At 53.7% G+C, this 16,679-nt stretch overlaps 2 protein-coding genes across 3 annotated transcripts; both read left to right on the forward strand.

Annotated features, from left to right (window-relative positions):
- Positions 1–379: 379 nt before the first annotated feature.
- On the forward strand, positions 380–6,471 carry SLC25A19 (solute carrier family 25 member 19). Its single transcript, XM_055797067.1, has 6 exons — positions 380–787; positions 1,244–1,399; positions 2,163–2,333; positions 3,318–3,501; positions 4,670–4,800; positions 5,361–6,471. The coding sequence occupies exons 1-6, from the start codon at positions 662–664 to the stop codon at positions 5,559–5,561; spliced, it is 969 nt and encodes a 322-aa protein (XP_055653042.1). The 5' UTR covers positions 380–661; the 3' UTR covers positions 5,562–6,471.
- A 168-nt stretch (positions 6,472–6,639) lies between these two features.
- Positions 6,640–16,604, forward strand: MIF4GD (MIF4G domain containing). Of its 2 annotated transcripts, none has more exons than XM_055797071.1 (6): positions 6,640–9,179; positions 12,203–12,339; positions 13,094–13,203; positions 13,504–13,659; positions 14,402–14,494; positions 15,639–16,604. In XM_055797071.1, the coding sequence occupies exons 2-6, from the start codon at positions 12,258–12,260 to the stop codon at positions 15,864–15,866; spliced, it is 669 nt and encodes a 222-aa protein (XP_055653046.1). In that variant the 5' UTR covers positions 6,640–9,179; positions 12,203–12,257; the 3' UTR covers positions 15,867–16,604. The 2 variants fall into 2 exon arrangements, with proteins under 2 accessions (XP_055653046.1, XP_055653044.1); XM_055797069.1 differs by lacking the exon at positions 6,640–9,179 and adding an exon at positions 10,116–10,238.
- Positions 16,605–16,679: the final 75 nt, after the last annotated feature.

Raw genomic sequence — 16,679 nt, forward strand, 5'->3', positions numbered from 1 at the left:
GAGGGCGCCGGGCTTGTTTGTGAGGCGGTGAGGGAGCCGCTCGCCCAGGGTGGCTGGGTGCCCGCGCAGGGCTGGGGGCTCCTCCCTGGCGCTCCGCAGAGGGATGGCAGCCGCTGGGTGCTGCGGCCAAGGCCCGGGGGCCGAGCAACCTGTAGCCTTACGGGCGCTGCCTGGCTCAGCACAGCCGCTGGCGGGCTGCAGGAAGAGCCAGCCCCCCGCCCCAAAGCCGAACCCCCGCCCGCGTTAGCGCCGCCCGCCCGGCCCGGCCCGGCCCAGCGGCGAGCCGTGCCCGTGCCCGCCATGCCGGAAGGCGCAGGGCGGGGCGGCGGGACTACAACTCCCGGCGTGCCCCGCGGCGCGCAGGCGCAGTGCGGGAGCCGGCGGGAGGCTGAGGCGGCCCTGAGGCGGGGAGCTCCCCGCGCCGCTCCGCACCGCTCCGCTGCCCTGGGCCGCGGGCAGCCGGCCGCTCCGCCCGGCCTTGGGCTCCGTATTCTCCCTCGGTGCCCGCCGTGGGGCCCGCGGGGAGAGGGGAGGCTGCTGCGGGGGGCGGCGTGTGAGGGGGCTCGGGATGGCGGGGCAGGCTGTGAGGTGAGGGGGTGGGAAGGCGCCTCCTGGCCGAGCGGGCCTCGCTGTCCCCAGGCGGCGGGGACACCGGGCAGGCATGGTCGGCTATGACCCTGAGGCCAGGTGCGTCTCCACGGTGGAAGCAGCTGTGGCAGGATCAGCATCGGGCTTGGTCACTCGGGTCCTCATCAGTCCTTTGGATGTCATCAAGATCCGCTTCCAGGTATCGGCCTTCCTGATGGCGCGTTGGGGATGGGGTGATGGCGTGTTAGGGCTGAGCTTGCCCTGGGTGCGTCGGTCACCTGTGCAGCCAGAGCACTCAATCCGCTCTCACCTGCACCACATGCACGTGCCTGGTGCCTCGATTTGTGTAACCTCACACGTGCTAGAACGGCATCTGGTGGTTTTCAGTTTGTCTTTCTGAACATTCTCCACTCTCTGAGCAGAAATAACTGAATTTCACCATCATCCCTACTGACTTCCTTTGTGTTGCACGTCTGGTTTTATTTTAAAGCCCTGCATAAATAACATCCCAGTCGGTTCTATATGCGATCCTATGGGAAGGCAGAACGTCCTATCTTAGCAGGGGTGGGCTGGCAGGGTTGTGAAGTCCTCAGCTGGATACTTGAACCTTATTGAAATGTGATGAATTGAAAATATTTTCTCTGTTTTCCTCCAGCTTCAGATCGAGCAGTTGTCCCCAAGAAACCCCCAGGCAAAGTATCATGGCATCTTGCAAGCTATACAGTGCATCTTCCAGGAGGAGGGGTTGGTAGCCTTCTGGAAGGGCCATATTCCTGCTCAGCTCCTTTCAGTTGGCTACGGAGCTGTTCAGGTAAGGTGACCAGACACCATCTGGGCAAAGCGTACATATGTAGGACTCTGCTTTGTTCCTCTTCGACCTGGCTGCATGGGCAGGTGCGGGAAGGACCAGGTTTACGCTGTACTGATGCAAACTGGCTCCAGTTTCAAAGATGTGTAGTTGTATAATTCCTAAGTTGATATTCCTGAGCTTGCTGAACATCCTGCCTGGCCAGCCTGGAGCACAGCTAGAGTAAACTGAGTTGTGTCTGCATCTGGTGTTATAGACAGGCCCTGTTTGCTCCTGACACTTGACTTAGCTGTTCATGTGCCAAGCGTGTGTAGTTTATTTGCTTTTGTTCATGCTGTCGCCCTGACAGTTTGTTAGGAAAAAAATCAATGAAGCCGATGACGGTGTTTTACACAGCATTGTTATGCTTAAATTGTAAACATTAACAGTGTATTTTGTGAGCACCAGGTTGACAGAGTAATGGACAGTATATCTGATATAGCAAATACTCTTCAGGGTACGTAGAGCATTAAAATGAGTTTTTCATTATTCTAAACACAAGATTTAGCAGAAGTGTCAGAGATCGGAATATCCCACACGTTCCTCGGACAGCTTAGTGATTTTTTACAGGGTATTTGAGCACATGTTCTAACAGGTTGCAAGTTGGGGAGGACTTTTGAAGGACAGAGGGAGGAGGGGGGTGGTTACAAGCAGTGGGTGGAGCTTCTTTGGTGAAACGAGAGAGGAGCGGGAGATTCCTTGACTTGTGTATGTTTGTTTCTGCAAGTTCATGGCGTTTGAAAGCTTGACAAAACTGGTGCACAACGTCACCTCATACAACGCCCGCGATTCCTTTGTGCACTTCGTCTGCGGTGGACTGGCTGCTTGCACAGCCACTGTTGCAGTTCAGCCTGTTGACACATTACGCACTCGCTTTGCTGCTCAGGGTGAGCCGAAGGTATGGCTTAGAGGTCAATCTTTAGAATTATCATCCATAGCAGTAGCAATATTTCATGTGTATGAATACAGGGGGTTTGAAAAGTATGTAGCACTCTACGGGTTAGTGTAAAGGAGCGGGGGCTGTTACTGGGCACTGTTTGTACTATTGCCAAGTTACCCTCTATGCTGTTGACACAGCTTTCTTAATTATGTTTTGCTGCTCCTGATTGCTCCTGACTCCTGACAAGTGATCCAGAAAGCAGAAACTGCCCTTAACAGGATAACTCAATTTTTATTTTAGCTGTTGTGATGCCAAATATATTAGGATAATGTTGGTGTATAGAATACACTCCCCAGTCTGTTGAACATTGTGTTTTTGAAACTTTCCACTTGCACAGAGTTGTGTTTAGGTAATGATGGGGATATGCTTGAAACCAGTCACCTTTCAGCCATGTTTCATGTTCTTATTTATGCAAGAATTGGTCTCCATACTAATTAGGTCTGTAATAACTGGACTTACATGGGTTTGTATCAGAGCTGTTTCTGGTTTTTGACTTAGCATGCAGTAGAATCCCTATATATTGTATGAATTCTGTTGCAAGAGCAAGCAGAGCTGCTAAAAGAAAAATAAATAATTGTGTCTGTGATGCAAGTGGTCTCAGCTCTGTGCCTCATTTCTTCCCCTCAGAAGCACAGCTTGGATGTGGGATACCATGGCAGCCCAGGCTTTTCAGTACAGAGTAAATGATCATTCTTCAATTAATCTCTTGTGGCTCAGAGATAGGTTTACGTTGTCAGTTTACTTATAAGAGTCACAAGGGCTTAGCTGAGAATACTGTGTGAAGATGTGCAAAATCACATTGTTCATGGCTTTGTGCTGAAAATCAGTCGGTTGTATTTTGGGCAGCAGGAAATTCCTGTCCTCATTACTGGGAAATAACCTGACCTTTGGTTTGCTGTTTTTAAGCCTGTTTCACTACTCAGCCTCTTCTGTATTGTCTAGATCTATCATAACGTTCGCCATGCCGTGGTGACGATGTACCAGACAGAAGGGCCTCGGACTTTCTATAGAGGTTTGACCCCCACAATCGTTGCCATCTTCCCATATGCCGGTCTCCAGTTCTCTTTCTACAACATCCTGCAACAGTTTTCTGAATGGGTGATTCCAGCTGAAGGAAAGAAAGGAGGTAAGCACATGAGACAGTGATATCTGCGATCTGGAGAGAAAGAGAGGATGAATGCTACTTTGGGAGATTGACCGAAGCTCAGTTTTCTGTCCTATCACCCTTCTTGATGCAACACCCGAAAAGTGTCTCAGTTTCCTATCTCTCATTCTTACCCCTGCACAGATGTTGCAAAAGTACAGTGAAGCTTGCAAACAACTCCTGTTATGGAATAACCATAATGGAACTGTGGATGGATGGGAAAGTGTCATAGGCCAGGGTGCTCTTTCTTGAGCTGTGTGACGTTACCAATACCATGGGAAGACAATGCTGGCGTAGTCTGTTTCATTAGTGTTGTGGGGACAGGACTCTTGGATTTCCTCAGGAAATCTGCCTGCAGATTCCAGCACAGCTGTTACAGAAGAGGATTCATTTAGCCTAATTTAAAACTGCCAAGCTCCTGATTTGATATTTTTATGTTGATTTCTAGCTCCATTATAAGAGAACCTCATCCTGATGTGGCCTGTCACCTTGACAGTTCTAGATACTAGTGCCTCTCTGAGAGAGAGTGTGTGCAGCATCAGTGTGGTTTTGTTCCTCAATAGAATTTCTTCAGCAGAGGAACTAGAATTTTCAATATCATGTCTGCGTATTTATTCTTAGATGTCAGGGACTGATGGTGGTTTTTTGCTGGGAACTCACATTTGTCAGGAGAAAGTCTAATATCACAAAGCTCATTTCCTACGAGCCTCTGAAATCATCAGGCAGCGTTAACTTGTGACTTAGTCCAATCCAGAATAAATCAGTTTGAGTAATCAGGAGCGCAAGATTTCCAGTGACTGAGCTTTTAGTGAAGGGCATGAAAATTTTCCATCCACTAGCAGCAGGTTCTCTGGTGACTGGGTTTTTTTGTGCAATGCCACTTGGCAGAGCAAAAACATAAATCAGGGTAATGAACCAGATGAGCTGTTATGCTCTGTCGCCAACAGACATGGTAAGCCCGATGCAGAAAATACAGATTGAAGTTCTGTGGCCCAAACTATGCAGAAGAGGTGATGTAACTTTAAAGGACCTTTTCGGTTTCTTGTAAAAAGTAATTTTTAACTTACCTCTGATTGAGATCTTTAATCAGAACTCCTTGCTAATCCTCTTTTTACCCTCCCCGCTATCCTCTCCCCTTTCTGCTTCTCAGGCAACATTAAAAACCTTGTTTGTGGCAGCTGCGCTGGACTCATCAGCAAAACCCTCACTTACCCTTTTGACCTGTTCAAAAAGCGACTGCAAGTGGGTGGCTTTGAGCAGGCCCGGGCAGCCTTTGGGCAGGTGAGAGGTGTTGCAGTTGACTGATTTTCATGAGGATGAATTTTCATGGAGACAATCCAGAGCCAGTCCATTGCACCCGAATGCAGTGGTGATTCACTGGTGGTGCCTGTTCTGTTCGTATTTGGATTGGGAGCTCCCGGGGAACTTCTGGGAGCTGAGCATTGGTCTCGCTTAATAATGGGAATAGCTGCATGAATATACTGCATTGATTTTATGGCCTTGTCCAACATACCTGTGCTCTGCCTTCTCAGCTGTCTCCATCAGGTTGGCTGCCTTGGAGCAGGGGATGAGTTAGGCAGGCAAAGGGGTTTCGATTTACTTTACTTTTCTAGTTGCAGCTTGGTATTTCTGATTCAGGACCAAATGACTAGCAGAGGGTGACACTAGCTTTATGCTGAAATCACCTGGCTGTCAGGATCCTTTTCTGCAATTAATATTTTGACACGAGGAACGGGCACTAAGTGTTCAGCATGTGTCTTACGTACCAGAACATCCTGTCTGGGGATCTCTGTGTTCTTTTCCAGTTTTCTTGTTTAACCTTTTTGCCTTTTCTCCCCCAGGTGCGGATGTATAGGGGTCTCATGGACTGCATAAGGCAGATCATGCGAGAGGAGGGCCCAGGTGGATTCTTTAAGGGCCTTTCGCCCAGCTTGCTGAAGGCTGCTGTCTCTACTGGCCTTGTCTTCTTTTGGTATGAGCTGTTCTGCAGCCTCCTGTGTGCCCTGAAGAGCACTGATAGCGCTGTGAGGAAGGAAGGCTGAAAGGGGCCGGTGTGTGGCTACCTGGTGTTCTCCTGGAGGAGGGGGAACTGCCAGCTTTGCTTTGTCATGCTGGATATGTCAGAGCTCCTAGAGTCCACCAGCCTGTAGGAAATCACTTCCTGGGACCAAGCAGAAGGAGAAGGCGACTGCAGTTCTGCTGAAGACACTTGAACTGCTGCGCTGAAAGCTGTTCAGCTGAGCACTTTTTTCCTCTGTCTCCTCTTATATCAGCACATATTTGATGGGGAGAGGGGGGAACCCAGCAGACCACTACCTAGCAGAGACTGCTGTGAAAAGGCACCCGATAAAGTTGATGAATTCCTGTGCTTGCCCTGGATCACAGAGCAGGATCCTGGCCTAGCTAGTGCTGCTTAACCAACGTACCACCTCCTATTGCTGCATCCACACGGCTTTATTTCCTTGCTTTATGGCCTGCTGTTTGCACGATATTCTTTTCTTGGTGTTGCACAGGTAGCTCTGTCCTGCTGTTGTGAAGTCAGTTCAAACGTCTTTAGCACGCACAGAACCTCAGTTTTCCTTTTCTTTGTTGCCAGCAGCCGCTTCACAATTACCACTTGCTGGCTGTGCATTCTCAGCCACCATAAACACAGAATCTTCTGATGGATCGTGCTGACCCAAACTCACTTTTCCTTTAACTCTGGTGAGCTTGATTGTATCCCAGGTGCCCATTTCTCTTCCTGCATGTCTTGCCATGCATCTCTTAGGGTTTTGCATTGCCTCAGCAGAGCTGCAGATTAAGAACCCCACTCTTAAGGGGATTCAACGCACAAGCCCAGTTTTTACTTCACGTTCTTTGCTTCAATGCAGTGAGTAAAATACTGTACAGAGTTTTAGAAATATTTAATCTAAGTTGTAATAACGAAAGAAAAGTCCTGTGGAAACTAGTAAATGTTTTGTTTTGTTTTGTTTTTTTTAATGCCACCTTTGAATGTTTCTAGCAAGTATTTATGTAGTGGCCTCAAAACATTTCTGAACCTCAGTCCTACAGTGGTGCTAACCGATGAAAATGTTTTGACAAGATTAGCTGAAGTGAGAGCACTGAACATCACATCGGAATTGGTTGGTTTAGCATGGTGTTTGACAAGTAAAGGATGATTGCATTAGAGCTGGGGAAGTGTTTTTCTCCAGTTTCAAAGGTTTTACGAAGGGTTAAAAGAAACCCAACCCAACCAACCAACAGCTCTGATTTATGTAACAGGGAAAAGAGGAAAATTACTTTCTTCCTCCTCTTTTATTCTCTGTTTTTTCAAGCTGAGCAGGGTGTGGTTGGACCAGTGTGTGGAAGGCAGATTTCCGAGGAGGAGAGTGACTGTGATACAGAGGCACGTTAGTCATCTGGCGAGTGGTGGGTAGGGCAGAGCACTGCAACTGTTTAGAGGATGGTTTGATGATTCTTAACGCAGAGCTTTTCATCACTTTCTTGGCAGTATTCAGGGTGTTAATCCCAATGGTCTGGCCAGATTCCAGCGTGACCAATTCCATTCTGTTGACGCAACTTTTCCTGGCGTTTTTGAGCGTATCAGCATTGCTCACTTATCCTGAACTATTGTGAGAGGCTGTTTTTTTAAAGAGCAGCTGTTTCACTGGTGGCTGAGCTATCCAGAGTGATTCCTTGCGAGCCCGGGCCAAATAACTTTGTGTCTGCTGTGGTTTGAGATCTTTGAGTGCAAGTGGCTGTTTCACTGCAGGTGACTTTGAGAGCTACGTAAAAATTAAATTCCCTGAGCAGCGTTCAGGCAGGAGGCTGATACATGAGCCTCGAAGAGGGAGTGTTAGCTGCGTGTACTCTCAACATGTGCAGTTTTGCTGAGAGGAGAAAATGCAAAAAAGTTTCTCAGAGTCCCTCAATCCTGTTGGCATTTTCCAGGCTCTTCTGAGATTCCCCCCCTCAGATCTTCTTAACAATATTTTTGCCTTTGTTTGTTGTTCATCTATTGTTAATCAGAAAGACTTCATAACCAGTAATGAACTTAGCCTTGTGACATCCTCCTGAGGGAGAGAAATACCTCATTTTGAAACAGACACAAACAGGTCAGGATTGTTACTGTCTTTGTAGAGAGGAATGCTGCCCTGGTTAGCAGGGACAGGACTAGCCACAGCAGAAAATTTATTGTGCTGGCCTGGGCTTCCATAGACAATCAGGACTCATCCATCCTGTGTAAACATCACAAGACTCTTACTCTCCACTGTATGTCAAAGTGCTGCCATTAAATTGCACAAAATAGGGAGAAACTGGTGAGGAACTCAGCAGCGGGTACTGCTACCACTGGAAGAGAGGGTGTGTTGCCTTGGTTGTCACAGGGGTAAAAAATAAAGAACAGAAAACACTGTGCTCTGCAAAGATGATGTCCCTGGAGTGTGCTGTGGAGCTCGAGGTGACGCAGGCAGGTGGCTTGGCTGCTCTGCAGAGAGGGCAGCAATGGAGAGGATAGAGCAGCTTCTCTCTGGGATAGATTTTGCCTCCACTCTGCATTAAATGAGCTCGCCTCTACCCAACAGTGGCAAAGTCAGGGTTTTAAGTTGTGCCAGTCTGGCCCAGGCTTTGGAAGAGAGACTGGCTGGAGGGCTTTGGCCCAGAGCCTGGTTGATTGTGCTGTCAGGTGGAAATGTTACAGGCTCGTAAAGGCATCTGGGCTTCTAGGGAGGGAAGGAGAAAGGAGTGACAAGCTCAGCTATACAGTACTAGGAGTTGCACCTAACGGGCACGTCATCGTTCACCCTGGTCGGTGCCATCCGTCTCGTGGATTTCCCACGTGCACCTTGGGAACTGGGAGTTGCAGCTGGGAAAGGACTGTCACGGGAATATTGTTTTCTCTTTGGGAATGAGACTGGTTTAGTGCAAAGCACTAGGAGAACAGGTCTTATCTGTGATGCTGCTCTGGAAGAACGCACACCGTTTGAAGCTGATTTCCTAGAACTGAAGGAACGGGAGATGGGAGAGATCTGTAGGTGCCTTGTTCTCCCATATGTCGGGACAGATTTGCTCTCGGAAACCGTGCGTGTCACTTCAGTTTCAAGTGACTGAACATGGTGAGCAACTCACTGAGGCTGCACCGGATTTTGCCCGTTGGGATGGCTGAGATTTCACTCTGATGTAATCCTATCAGCGGGGATTTGTGTTGCTCAAAATTCACCTCACAAGCTGCTCAGCAACTGTGTTTTCTTCTAGTGCCTTTTAAAATCAGAAGGTCCAGAAGCACCGTAGCAAGGCAAAGCGCTCGAGGCGAGGTGCGCCGGGGTTGTCAGGGGATCCACCATCGCTCGTAGCTGGCCTCGGACCAGAAAGCATTCACACACAAGTCCTGCGGTGAGCACGCTGTTGCCTCCAGCGCCGGCTGGCTCCCCGGGTTCCCAGGACAATCCTGTTCTCAGGGTGCTCATCCAGAGCTGCGCAGCCGCCTTTTTGACAAGAAATGAATGTTTTACAGTCAGACTTGGAATGCATTGTATTGAATTTGGGTTTAAGTTTCTCCTGCGATATAGAAATGTAATTCTCTGGGGCGTTTTGCTGTGCTGCCTGAGTGGATATTTGCGGCTGCTGTCGTCTGAAAGCATCTGAGCACAATGCGCACAACGCGGGCCTACCTTTGAGAAAAGGTACATTAAATATTTTATTATGTTCATGCCTCGCTGCAGGTTGTTTATTCCTTTCTTCCTGGTCCATACACTCCACGGGACCCCCCAGACTGCCATGTCCTTCCCCAGGGAGGGTGATCAGGGCCCAGAGTGTGGGGTGGCAGGAGCCAGTGGGTTTATCCCTTCCAGTCGCTGGCTTCTGGGTGCTCCTCGTAAATTTTACGCAGCTCTCGAAGTCACCTGCAGTGAAACAGCCACCTGCACTCCAAGATCTCAAACCGCAGCAGCAGGCAGAAGTGCCCCAGCCCTTCTGCCATGCAGAGCGATGCTCTGGGCATCGCTGCTGAGAACCGCACAGAGGGGGATCGGCCGGGGGGGTTGTGTCTGCTGCGTTTTGGGATCTTGGAGCTGAGATCTTCAGCTATTTCGCTGCAGGTGACTGGGCGGTCCCGGTGCTGTGCCCGGAGGGGCTGGTGGAGCCAGCTGGTGCTGAGCCACACAGCCGTGCTGGAGGCGTTCGGGCAAGTGTCTCTGCAGGCCACAGCGCTGCAGAAAATGTCCCCAACCTGCGCGTTCCGCCTTCCTGCTGCTCTGCCCCGGCAGCCGGGCGGCCCTGTGCTGCGCAGGCTTCGCCCCCCGGGGGTCTTCCCTGCGGGATGGCCGCGAGCTTGGAGGAAGATCGGGAAGCGGCTGCGCCCCGCCGGGCCCCTGCTGCAGCGAGCTGTGCGCTGCGAGACCCCCCTTCCTCACCCGCTTTTTCTGCTGCGTTTTGTGGTGCCTGCCCGGCCGGGCGGGGACCGACAGCGACCTGCATCGGGGGGAGCCCCGCGCGGGACCGGCCCCGAGGGGTCAGTGCTGGGGCCGGGGGCGCCGCCGGGGGCCGGCGCTCGCAGGCGGGGGCGCTGCCGCTGCTCGCCCGGCCCGGCCCGGCTCGGCTCGGCCCTCCCCCGCCCCGGCCCTCCCCTCCCCCGGCTCGGCCGAGGAAATGACCTAAGAGGAAACCGGGGCCGCGCCGGGAGCGAGCGGGGCCGGGGCGGCGATGTCCCGGCGGGTAGAGCAGCCAGCGGGGGCGGCCGGCAGGTCGGTGGGGCTGGCGGCGGCGCCCCCTGCCCGGCCCTGCCCGGCGGCGCTGGGGGGGGGGCGGGGGCGGGTTCCCCGGGATCCGCCGCTCCCTCCGTCCTGGGGGGCCCTTCGGCTTGTGCCGCCCGCGGGGCTGGGGCGGTGGGGGGGGTCCCGGGGGGCTCGGAGCTGGGGGTGCCGGGCGGCCCGGGGTGCCCCCGGCCGGGGGGGCAGAGGAGACCGGGCTGCTCCCGTCCCCCTCCCCGTGCTGGCCGGCCCGTCGCGCCCGGTGTGAGCCCCGCAGCGTGGCCCCGGCCGGGCCCCGGCAGACCGGGAACATTCCAGCCCAGCCGCACCAGCGCCCAGCACGGCTGGTCTGGTGGGGAGCGCTGGCAGAGGGGCAGCCAGTACCCATAGGCGTTGCAGTGCCCAGTGACACCTATGGCCACCAGCCCTTCGGGCGAGGTGGCCCGGGCAGCGGCGGGATCCCTGGTGCAGATGAGGCCAGGCTGGGCCCACACTGGCCCACCGTGGCTTGCTCTGGGCAGGGTGGCTTGCCACAGCAGTCCGAAGTGGGGGGAAGGATGCTGCGGCGAGGTGCTGGGCGGTGGTGGCAGGAACGCTGCCAGACGGGCTCGGGCACTTTCTGCCTCGCTGGGTGTGGTGCTGAGCTCCCACCTGGTTCCCTGGGCGCTGTGATGCTGCTGGCACACCAGGCTGCTCCGCCGGCAGCGCAGGATGGCGTGAGCGCGGATGCAGAGAGGCGATGCAGGAGGCGAGGTGGGGTAGGAATCGTTGGCCAACAGGCATGGCACGGAGGGCGCCTGCTGAACCCACCTGGGAAACCTCTGTGTGGGTCTGGGGCAGGTAACCCTGCGCGGGTGGGAGCTTCAGCTGCGAGGGCAGCGGGTTGTGCCCCCCGACAGAGGGGGGGCCCTGAGCCTAGTAGAGGTGGGCGAGGAGGCAGAACCTGGACCCACCAGTGAGATCCACACTCTGCTCTGGGCCCCTACGTGGGCAAGTGGTGTGTCCGAGGGGTCGGGCCGCCTGTGGGACATGTCCTACTCTAAAGGGCCACGGGCTCTTCGGCTTTAATCTGGGCAGGGACCTCTTTGCAGAGAGGGTGAGTAATGGCCGAGGAATTTCGATGAGCTGGCAAAACTCATTTGGCCGGCTGCCTTCCCCTGTTGGTGCTGTGGGTCTGGCCAGCCCAGCATTTTGCATCCAGCAGATCATCTCGTGCGCGTGTCAAAAACCCTTCCTTCCTCTGTGCCGTGCGTGCGTACCCTCTTGCTGTCTTCACTGTATCACGAAGCAGAAGAAAACGAAACGAATCTAGAGATTATTTAGGAGCACCGTTGGTACTGCACAGGGCTGTGCTTGGTTGCGGGGGGATGAGTTGGGAGCTGTCGGGGATTTGGCTGTAGAGCTCGCTGTGTCCCGCTGGGAGCGGAGGGAGCCTGGCTCCAGCGCAGGAGAGGTGCTCTGCTCACCCTGCCAAATGTGCATTGGATGCTTAGGTGCCGGCTTTGATTCTTCCCAGGTTTTTGGGTGAAGCCAGCTGAACTGGTGTTTCAAAGGCACAAGGGAGCAGCTGCATGGGGTGCTCCCGCATCTGCTTCCCTGTGATACAGCCACGGGGAAGCCTTCTGAGGTGAGACAGGTGTATTTTGGGGCTGCCTTGGTGAGCTGTCCACTTTGAACCTGCAGATCGATAGGCTGCAACGCATTTTTCATGTCAGAAAAACCTCAAGGCTCTGAAGATGAAGTCCTGTCATAGCCTAGTAGGAACTTGAAAAAATGTGGGAGTGAGGCTTTGCTCAGATCTAGGGCCAGAGCTGGGTGCGGGGCTAACAGAGGCGTTTCCTTGGGGTGCGGGGCTGTCAGGATAACAGCCTGTGCTCCAGCACCAGGTGGGATTTGCCAGACGGCTGGGTGAAGCTCTGCCTCTCTGTCCAACTAAGCTCTGTGTGCTCTTTCCCCAGGGACTGTCACTAGCCCATCCGTTGCCCAGATCCTTGCCCTTGGAGGAAGCCAGTCATGGGGGAAACAGGCAAAGAAGAGTATAAAATACAGTCGTTCGACACAGAGACTCAGAAGCTGCTGAAAACAGCCCTCAAAGGTCAGCAGGCTTTTTCCTAGCTCCTCTGCCGTGCACAGCTGAGTGCCTGCACCGCTTTAAGGAACACCAACTGCTAAGTGGAAAAAGCTCTTTCATAAACGCTGTTCATCCCTGACTGGGTCCTGCTGGTGAATCTTCTCTGGGAAGGTCTTCGCTCCCTGCGCCTTCTTGCCCCCCTCTCACCTCCTCCCCAAAGTGTAATGGTGCAGCTGTTCAAACCTGGCTCCTGGTGCTCATCGTTGGGGTTTTCTCTGATTTTGGGGTACCCTCCTCTCCTGCTCTGACCCAGCATCTCTGCCCAGGCCTGGCCTCTCGCTGCTCCCTAGTGCCTGGCTCCTGTGCCCTGCCCCTTCCCACCGCCAGGTCCTCCCAGCCCCCAGCTCCTGCTCAGTCCCACTTCTATCCAAAGGCAGTTTGCACAGCTGGCTCCCGCTAACCCAGCTTGGAAGCAGCGCTGAGATTTCAGATTCAGATCAGCTTCTTGCTTCCCATATCATCTGCTTTCCTCCATCAGTTTCCCATCATGGTGCCTGTCTCCAGCCTGGGAGGACCATGCACTGCTGGAGATGGTATCTCCAAAGCAGCCGGTGTGCAAGAGGGGCTGTGACTCTTGATGTGGGAGTGAGCATGAGGTTTTGCACCACATAACATGGTTGTACCAGGCCCCGCGCTGATCTTGGTTGCTTTCCAGGTACCCCAAAGCAAGCAGGGCACAAAGGGCGCTGGGTCCTGACAGCGTTTCTCCTCTCTGCAGACCCCAGCAACGTGGACCTGGAGAAAGTGGCCAATATTATAGTGGACCAGTCCCTGAAAGATTGTGTGTTCAGCAAGGAGGCAGGGCGCATCTGCTACACCATCATTCAGGTGAGAGCTCCTTGTGCCCAAACAGCAAAACACTTGAGCTGTGTGGGTTGTCCCGAGGCTGGGCCAGGAGGGGCTTCCCCCCCCCCCCCTGCACTCTGACCCCTCAGCCAGCTGCCCTCTTCTGCGGTGGCAGCATCCAGGCACGCAGCCAGCGAGTGCAGGTGGTCACCTGCAGCTTTCCTGCCTCTCTGGGCAATCACAGGAGGGTATCTGCATGGTCCTGCATCACGGAAGCAGCAGCATCCCCCTGCTCCTCTCACACCATCTCATCCCTCCATCCTGCTTTTGTTGGGCTCGTAGGCAGAGAGCAAACAAGTCGGCCAGAGCATCTTCCGGAGGAGCCTGCTGAACCGGCTGCAGCAGGAGTTCAAGGACAGGGAGGAGCTGCGCACCCGCTCACTCCAGGCGTGGATCTGCTATGTCACGTTCATCTGCAACATCTTCGACTACCTGAGGGTAAGGAGCTGGAGCAGGAGCACCTGGCTGCTGCTGCCTAGGGGTGCCAGCAGGGCCTGGGCACCCAAAGATGCCAGGGCAGGGGTGTTGGAGGGGTATGGTGTGGAGCCCCGGGGCTGTGGCTTGGCAGTGGGCGCCAGAGCTGGTCCTCAGCATGAGGATGCTGTGGGGCTGGCGCTACCTGAAGGCAAGCGAACCAGCTTGGAGAGGCAGAGCCATCTCTGGGAACAATCACAAAATCTGAGCTGCCTTATTTTGTACCTGGTGTTTGAAATCCCCTGATTTGCCTCCTCCCAAATGCCCCAGACTGAACCAGTTTAGTTGCTGTGAGGTCCTCAGGGGGCACCCGTGGATGCTGACATCATTTCTAGCCCAGGTACTGACAGTTTTTCTGCAGGCCGTCACTACAGCGCGTATACTTGGGTGCCTGCTTCAAGTAGATGTAAAAGTGATGCAAGTAGAGCTGCAGGCAGGAGAAATGCTGTTGCAACAAGTGTATTTCCCATGACTACCTGCTTACATTTAAAAATAGATGGGTTTTAGATCATTTGTTCAGTTGCTCTGGCTCCTGGAGGCTTGAACGTCTGGTCTCCTACGTAAATCCCACCAATACGGCATTTGGCAGCACAGCTAATTTCTGCATCCTCGTCCTTTGAAAAGCAGCAAGGGAACAACTATTTGAAATAGCTGCAGGCTCCTCCCTCCCTGGCCCCAGGCTGCTGATGGCTCTGCCTCCTCGCAGGTGAACAACATGCCCATGATGGCTCTGGTGAACCCCGTCTACGACTGCCTGTTCCGGCTGGCACAGCCCGACAGCCTGCGGAAGGAGGAGGAGGTGAGTGCAGGGAAAAGGGCACGGCTGTGCCCGCTGTCCTGCCAAGGACTGGCCAAAAGGACAGCCCGGGGAGGGTGCAGAGCGGGGACAGCTGCCTCCCCAGGACCCCCGGGCAGGAGGGTTTGCAGCCTCGAGGGAGGCAGGATGGAGGTGCTGGGGGTGACTCCCTGGGCCAGGCTGCACGTCCTCCCTCGGGGTAGCTTTCCTCCCAGTGATTGAGAGAATCAGCCCAGCTGTCCCTGGAAGCAGGGACCGTCTGGCGGATGACTGCTCTCCCCCCACCCAGCTGCTTTTCCAGCAGCCCTGGTTGCCAGACATCTGGAAAAGCAGCTGTCACACGGATCTGCCGAGCCACCGCAGCTGTGATGCAGTGACCATAGGTGTGCAGAGCAGCTGTGTGTCCCCGCGGTGGCTCCCGGGACCTGCTGTGCCATGCTTTGTGTAGCTGCTGCTCACCTGCCTGGGCCTGGGGCACTGGTGCTGTGCCAGATCCCAGGAGGCTGGAGAAGGCTCTGCCAGAGCCCAGGAGGCTGGAGAAGGCTCTGCTGGAGCTGGAGCTACACACGCCTGCATGGGCATGGCTGAGTAGCCCCTCGGGCAAGGGGGGTCCTGTACCTGTAGGGGCCCTTGGATGGGCCCTTCAAGGATTTTTCCCATCTTAGCACAACCCTTCCACCCCTGCAGCCCATCAGCTTTCCCCTCTTCTCCACAGACCTAGTTAGTGCCCGTTTCCTGCGAAGCCCCAGACTTGCTAAGAGCTTTAGTGCATGTTCCAACCACTTCCCTCTGTTGTCAGAGGCACCTCCTTGCTCTGGCCTCGGCTTCAGCCTTCCCATCATCTCTTGGACATCTCGCAGGAAATTAACGTTGTTCCGCATGTTGTGGGTGAATTTTTCTGGCAATTTTATCTGAGAGACGGGGAGTTCTGGATGTGCTTTTCCAGTGGTTTTGGCAGACGAGACATTCAGCTTCTTCTGCCTCCCGGATCACAGCGACTTGGGGGAAGCAGGACTGTTGCCTTTTGGAACTCCAGAACAGAGGGAACTAGATGAGTTGGTCCATAAGTCACTGATGGGGACCTCCACAGAGATGTGCCAGAGCTCTCCGTTCCTTTATACTCAGCCATCTTCTCTTCCTTCTGAAGGTGGACTGCTTGGTCCTCCAGCTCCATCGCATCGGTGAGCAGCTGGAGAAGATGAACTCCCAGCGGATGGATGAGCTCTTCTCCCTCCTCCGAGACGGCTTCCTTCTGCAGGAGGGGCTCAGCTCCCTGTCCCAGCTCCTGCTGCTGGAGATCATCGAGTTTCGGGCCGCCGACTGGAAGATGACAGACGCTGCCCAGAAATACTATTACAGCGAAGTGACGGATTAACCTCTCTGCAGCAGAGGGGGAGAGACGGCCCCAGCACTTTCACCAGCAAGCTTCATACCAAGTTTGAATTTCTTTTCACGTTCATGTTTTTCAAGCACTTCCTGTAAATAGGATTTATATTGTCTAGAGCCTCTGCGCACTTAACAGTCAGGCTGCAGCCCTGCTAGCCTGACTTGGGAGGTTTGGAGAGGTGGGAAGGGCAGGTGCATTTAACCCACAAGTTCTCCCACTGATTTTGTCTAATATTGCGCTGCTGCCAGCAAAGGGCAAGGTATGCTTCTCACTCGAACCAGCATTTTTTTATGCGTGTTAAAAAAAGCATAGTTTAGGCTGAGAACAATTTGGTTTGCCTGAGAGCCAGCAGGGGAATCTTTCACAGCTCAGGTGGTACCTGCTTCTCTGGGACAAGTCCCAGAAAACACGGTGGCCTCACAAACAGCTCGACCAAGGGCTGTTTTTCCCAGAGTCCTTCCAGCACACCGGCTGCACCTGCACACACACAGCCTCCCCCACGGGACACTAGCCACAAATACCTGTCACAGGGCAGCCTGCAGCAGGACAGTTCCCTGAGCAGATGTAGCTAGGAACAGCTTTTGTAAGTTTTATACAATAACTGTCATGTTTTTTCAGAATGTAGCAGGTTTCAACTACAGTATGTTTCTTATAAGAACGGGAGAGGAAGAAAGGAAACAAAATAGTCTATCGAAGAACTTTTTTCTAATAAAAGCTTTCCACGGACACATGCCCTGCTTTTTGTCTGTGCAGCTGCTATGAACAATATTTAACAGGTCACTCCTGACTGAAACCTTAAGG

Source organism: Falco peregrinus, chromosome 2 (genome assembly GCF_023634155.1).
Source record: "Falco peregrinus isolate bFalPer1 chromosome 2, bFalPer1.pri, whole genome shotgun sequence".
NCBI classification, from domain to species: domain Eukaryota; kingdom Metazoa; phylum Chordata; class Aves; order Falconiformes; family Falconidae; genus Falco; species Falco peregrinus.

Bases quoted from the DNA above. Each gene is read 5' to 3' on its own strand.
- SLC25A19 (XM_055797067.1), top strand. From the start codon at position 662: ATGGTCGGCTATGACCCTGAGGCCAGGTGCGTCTCCACGGTGGAAGCA. The intron at 788-1,243 runs GTATCGGCCTTC...GTTTTCCTCCAG, and splicing joins TCATCAAGATCCGCTTCCAG to CTTCAGATCGAGCAGTTGTC. The intron at 2,334-3,317 runs GTATGGCTTAGA...TGTATTGTCTAG, and splicing joins CTGCTCAGGGTGAGCCGAAG to ATCTATCATAACGTTCGCCA.
- MIF4GD (XM_055797071.1), top strand. From the start codon at position 12,258: ATGGGGGAAACAGGCAAAGAAGAGTATAAAATACAGTCGTTCGACACA. The intron at 13,204-13,503 runs GTGAGAGCTCCT...TTGGGCTCGTAG, and splicing joins TCTGCTACACCATCATTCAG to GCAGAGAGCAAACAAGTCGG. The intron at 13,660-14,401 runs GTAAGGAGCTGG...GCCTCCTCGCAG, and splicing joins ACATCTTCGACTACCTGAGG to GTGAACAACATGCCCATGAT.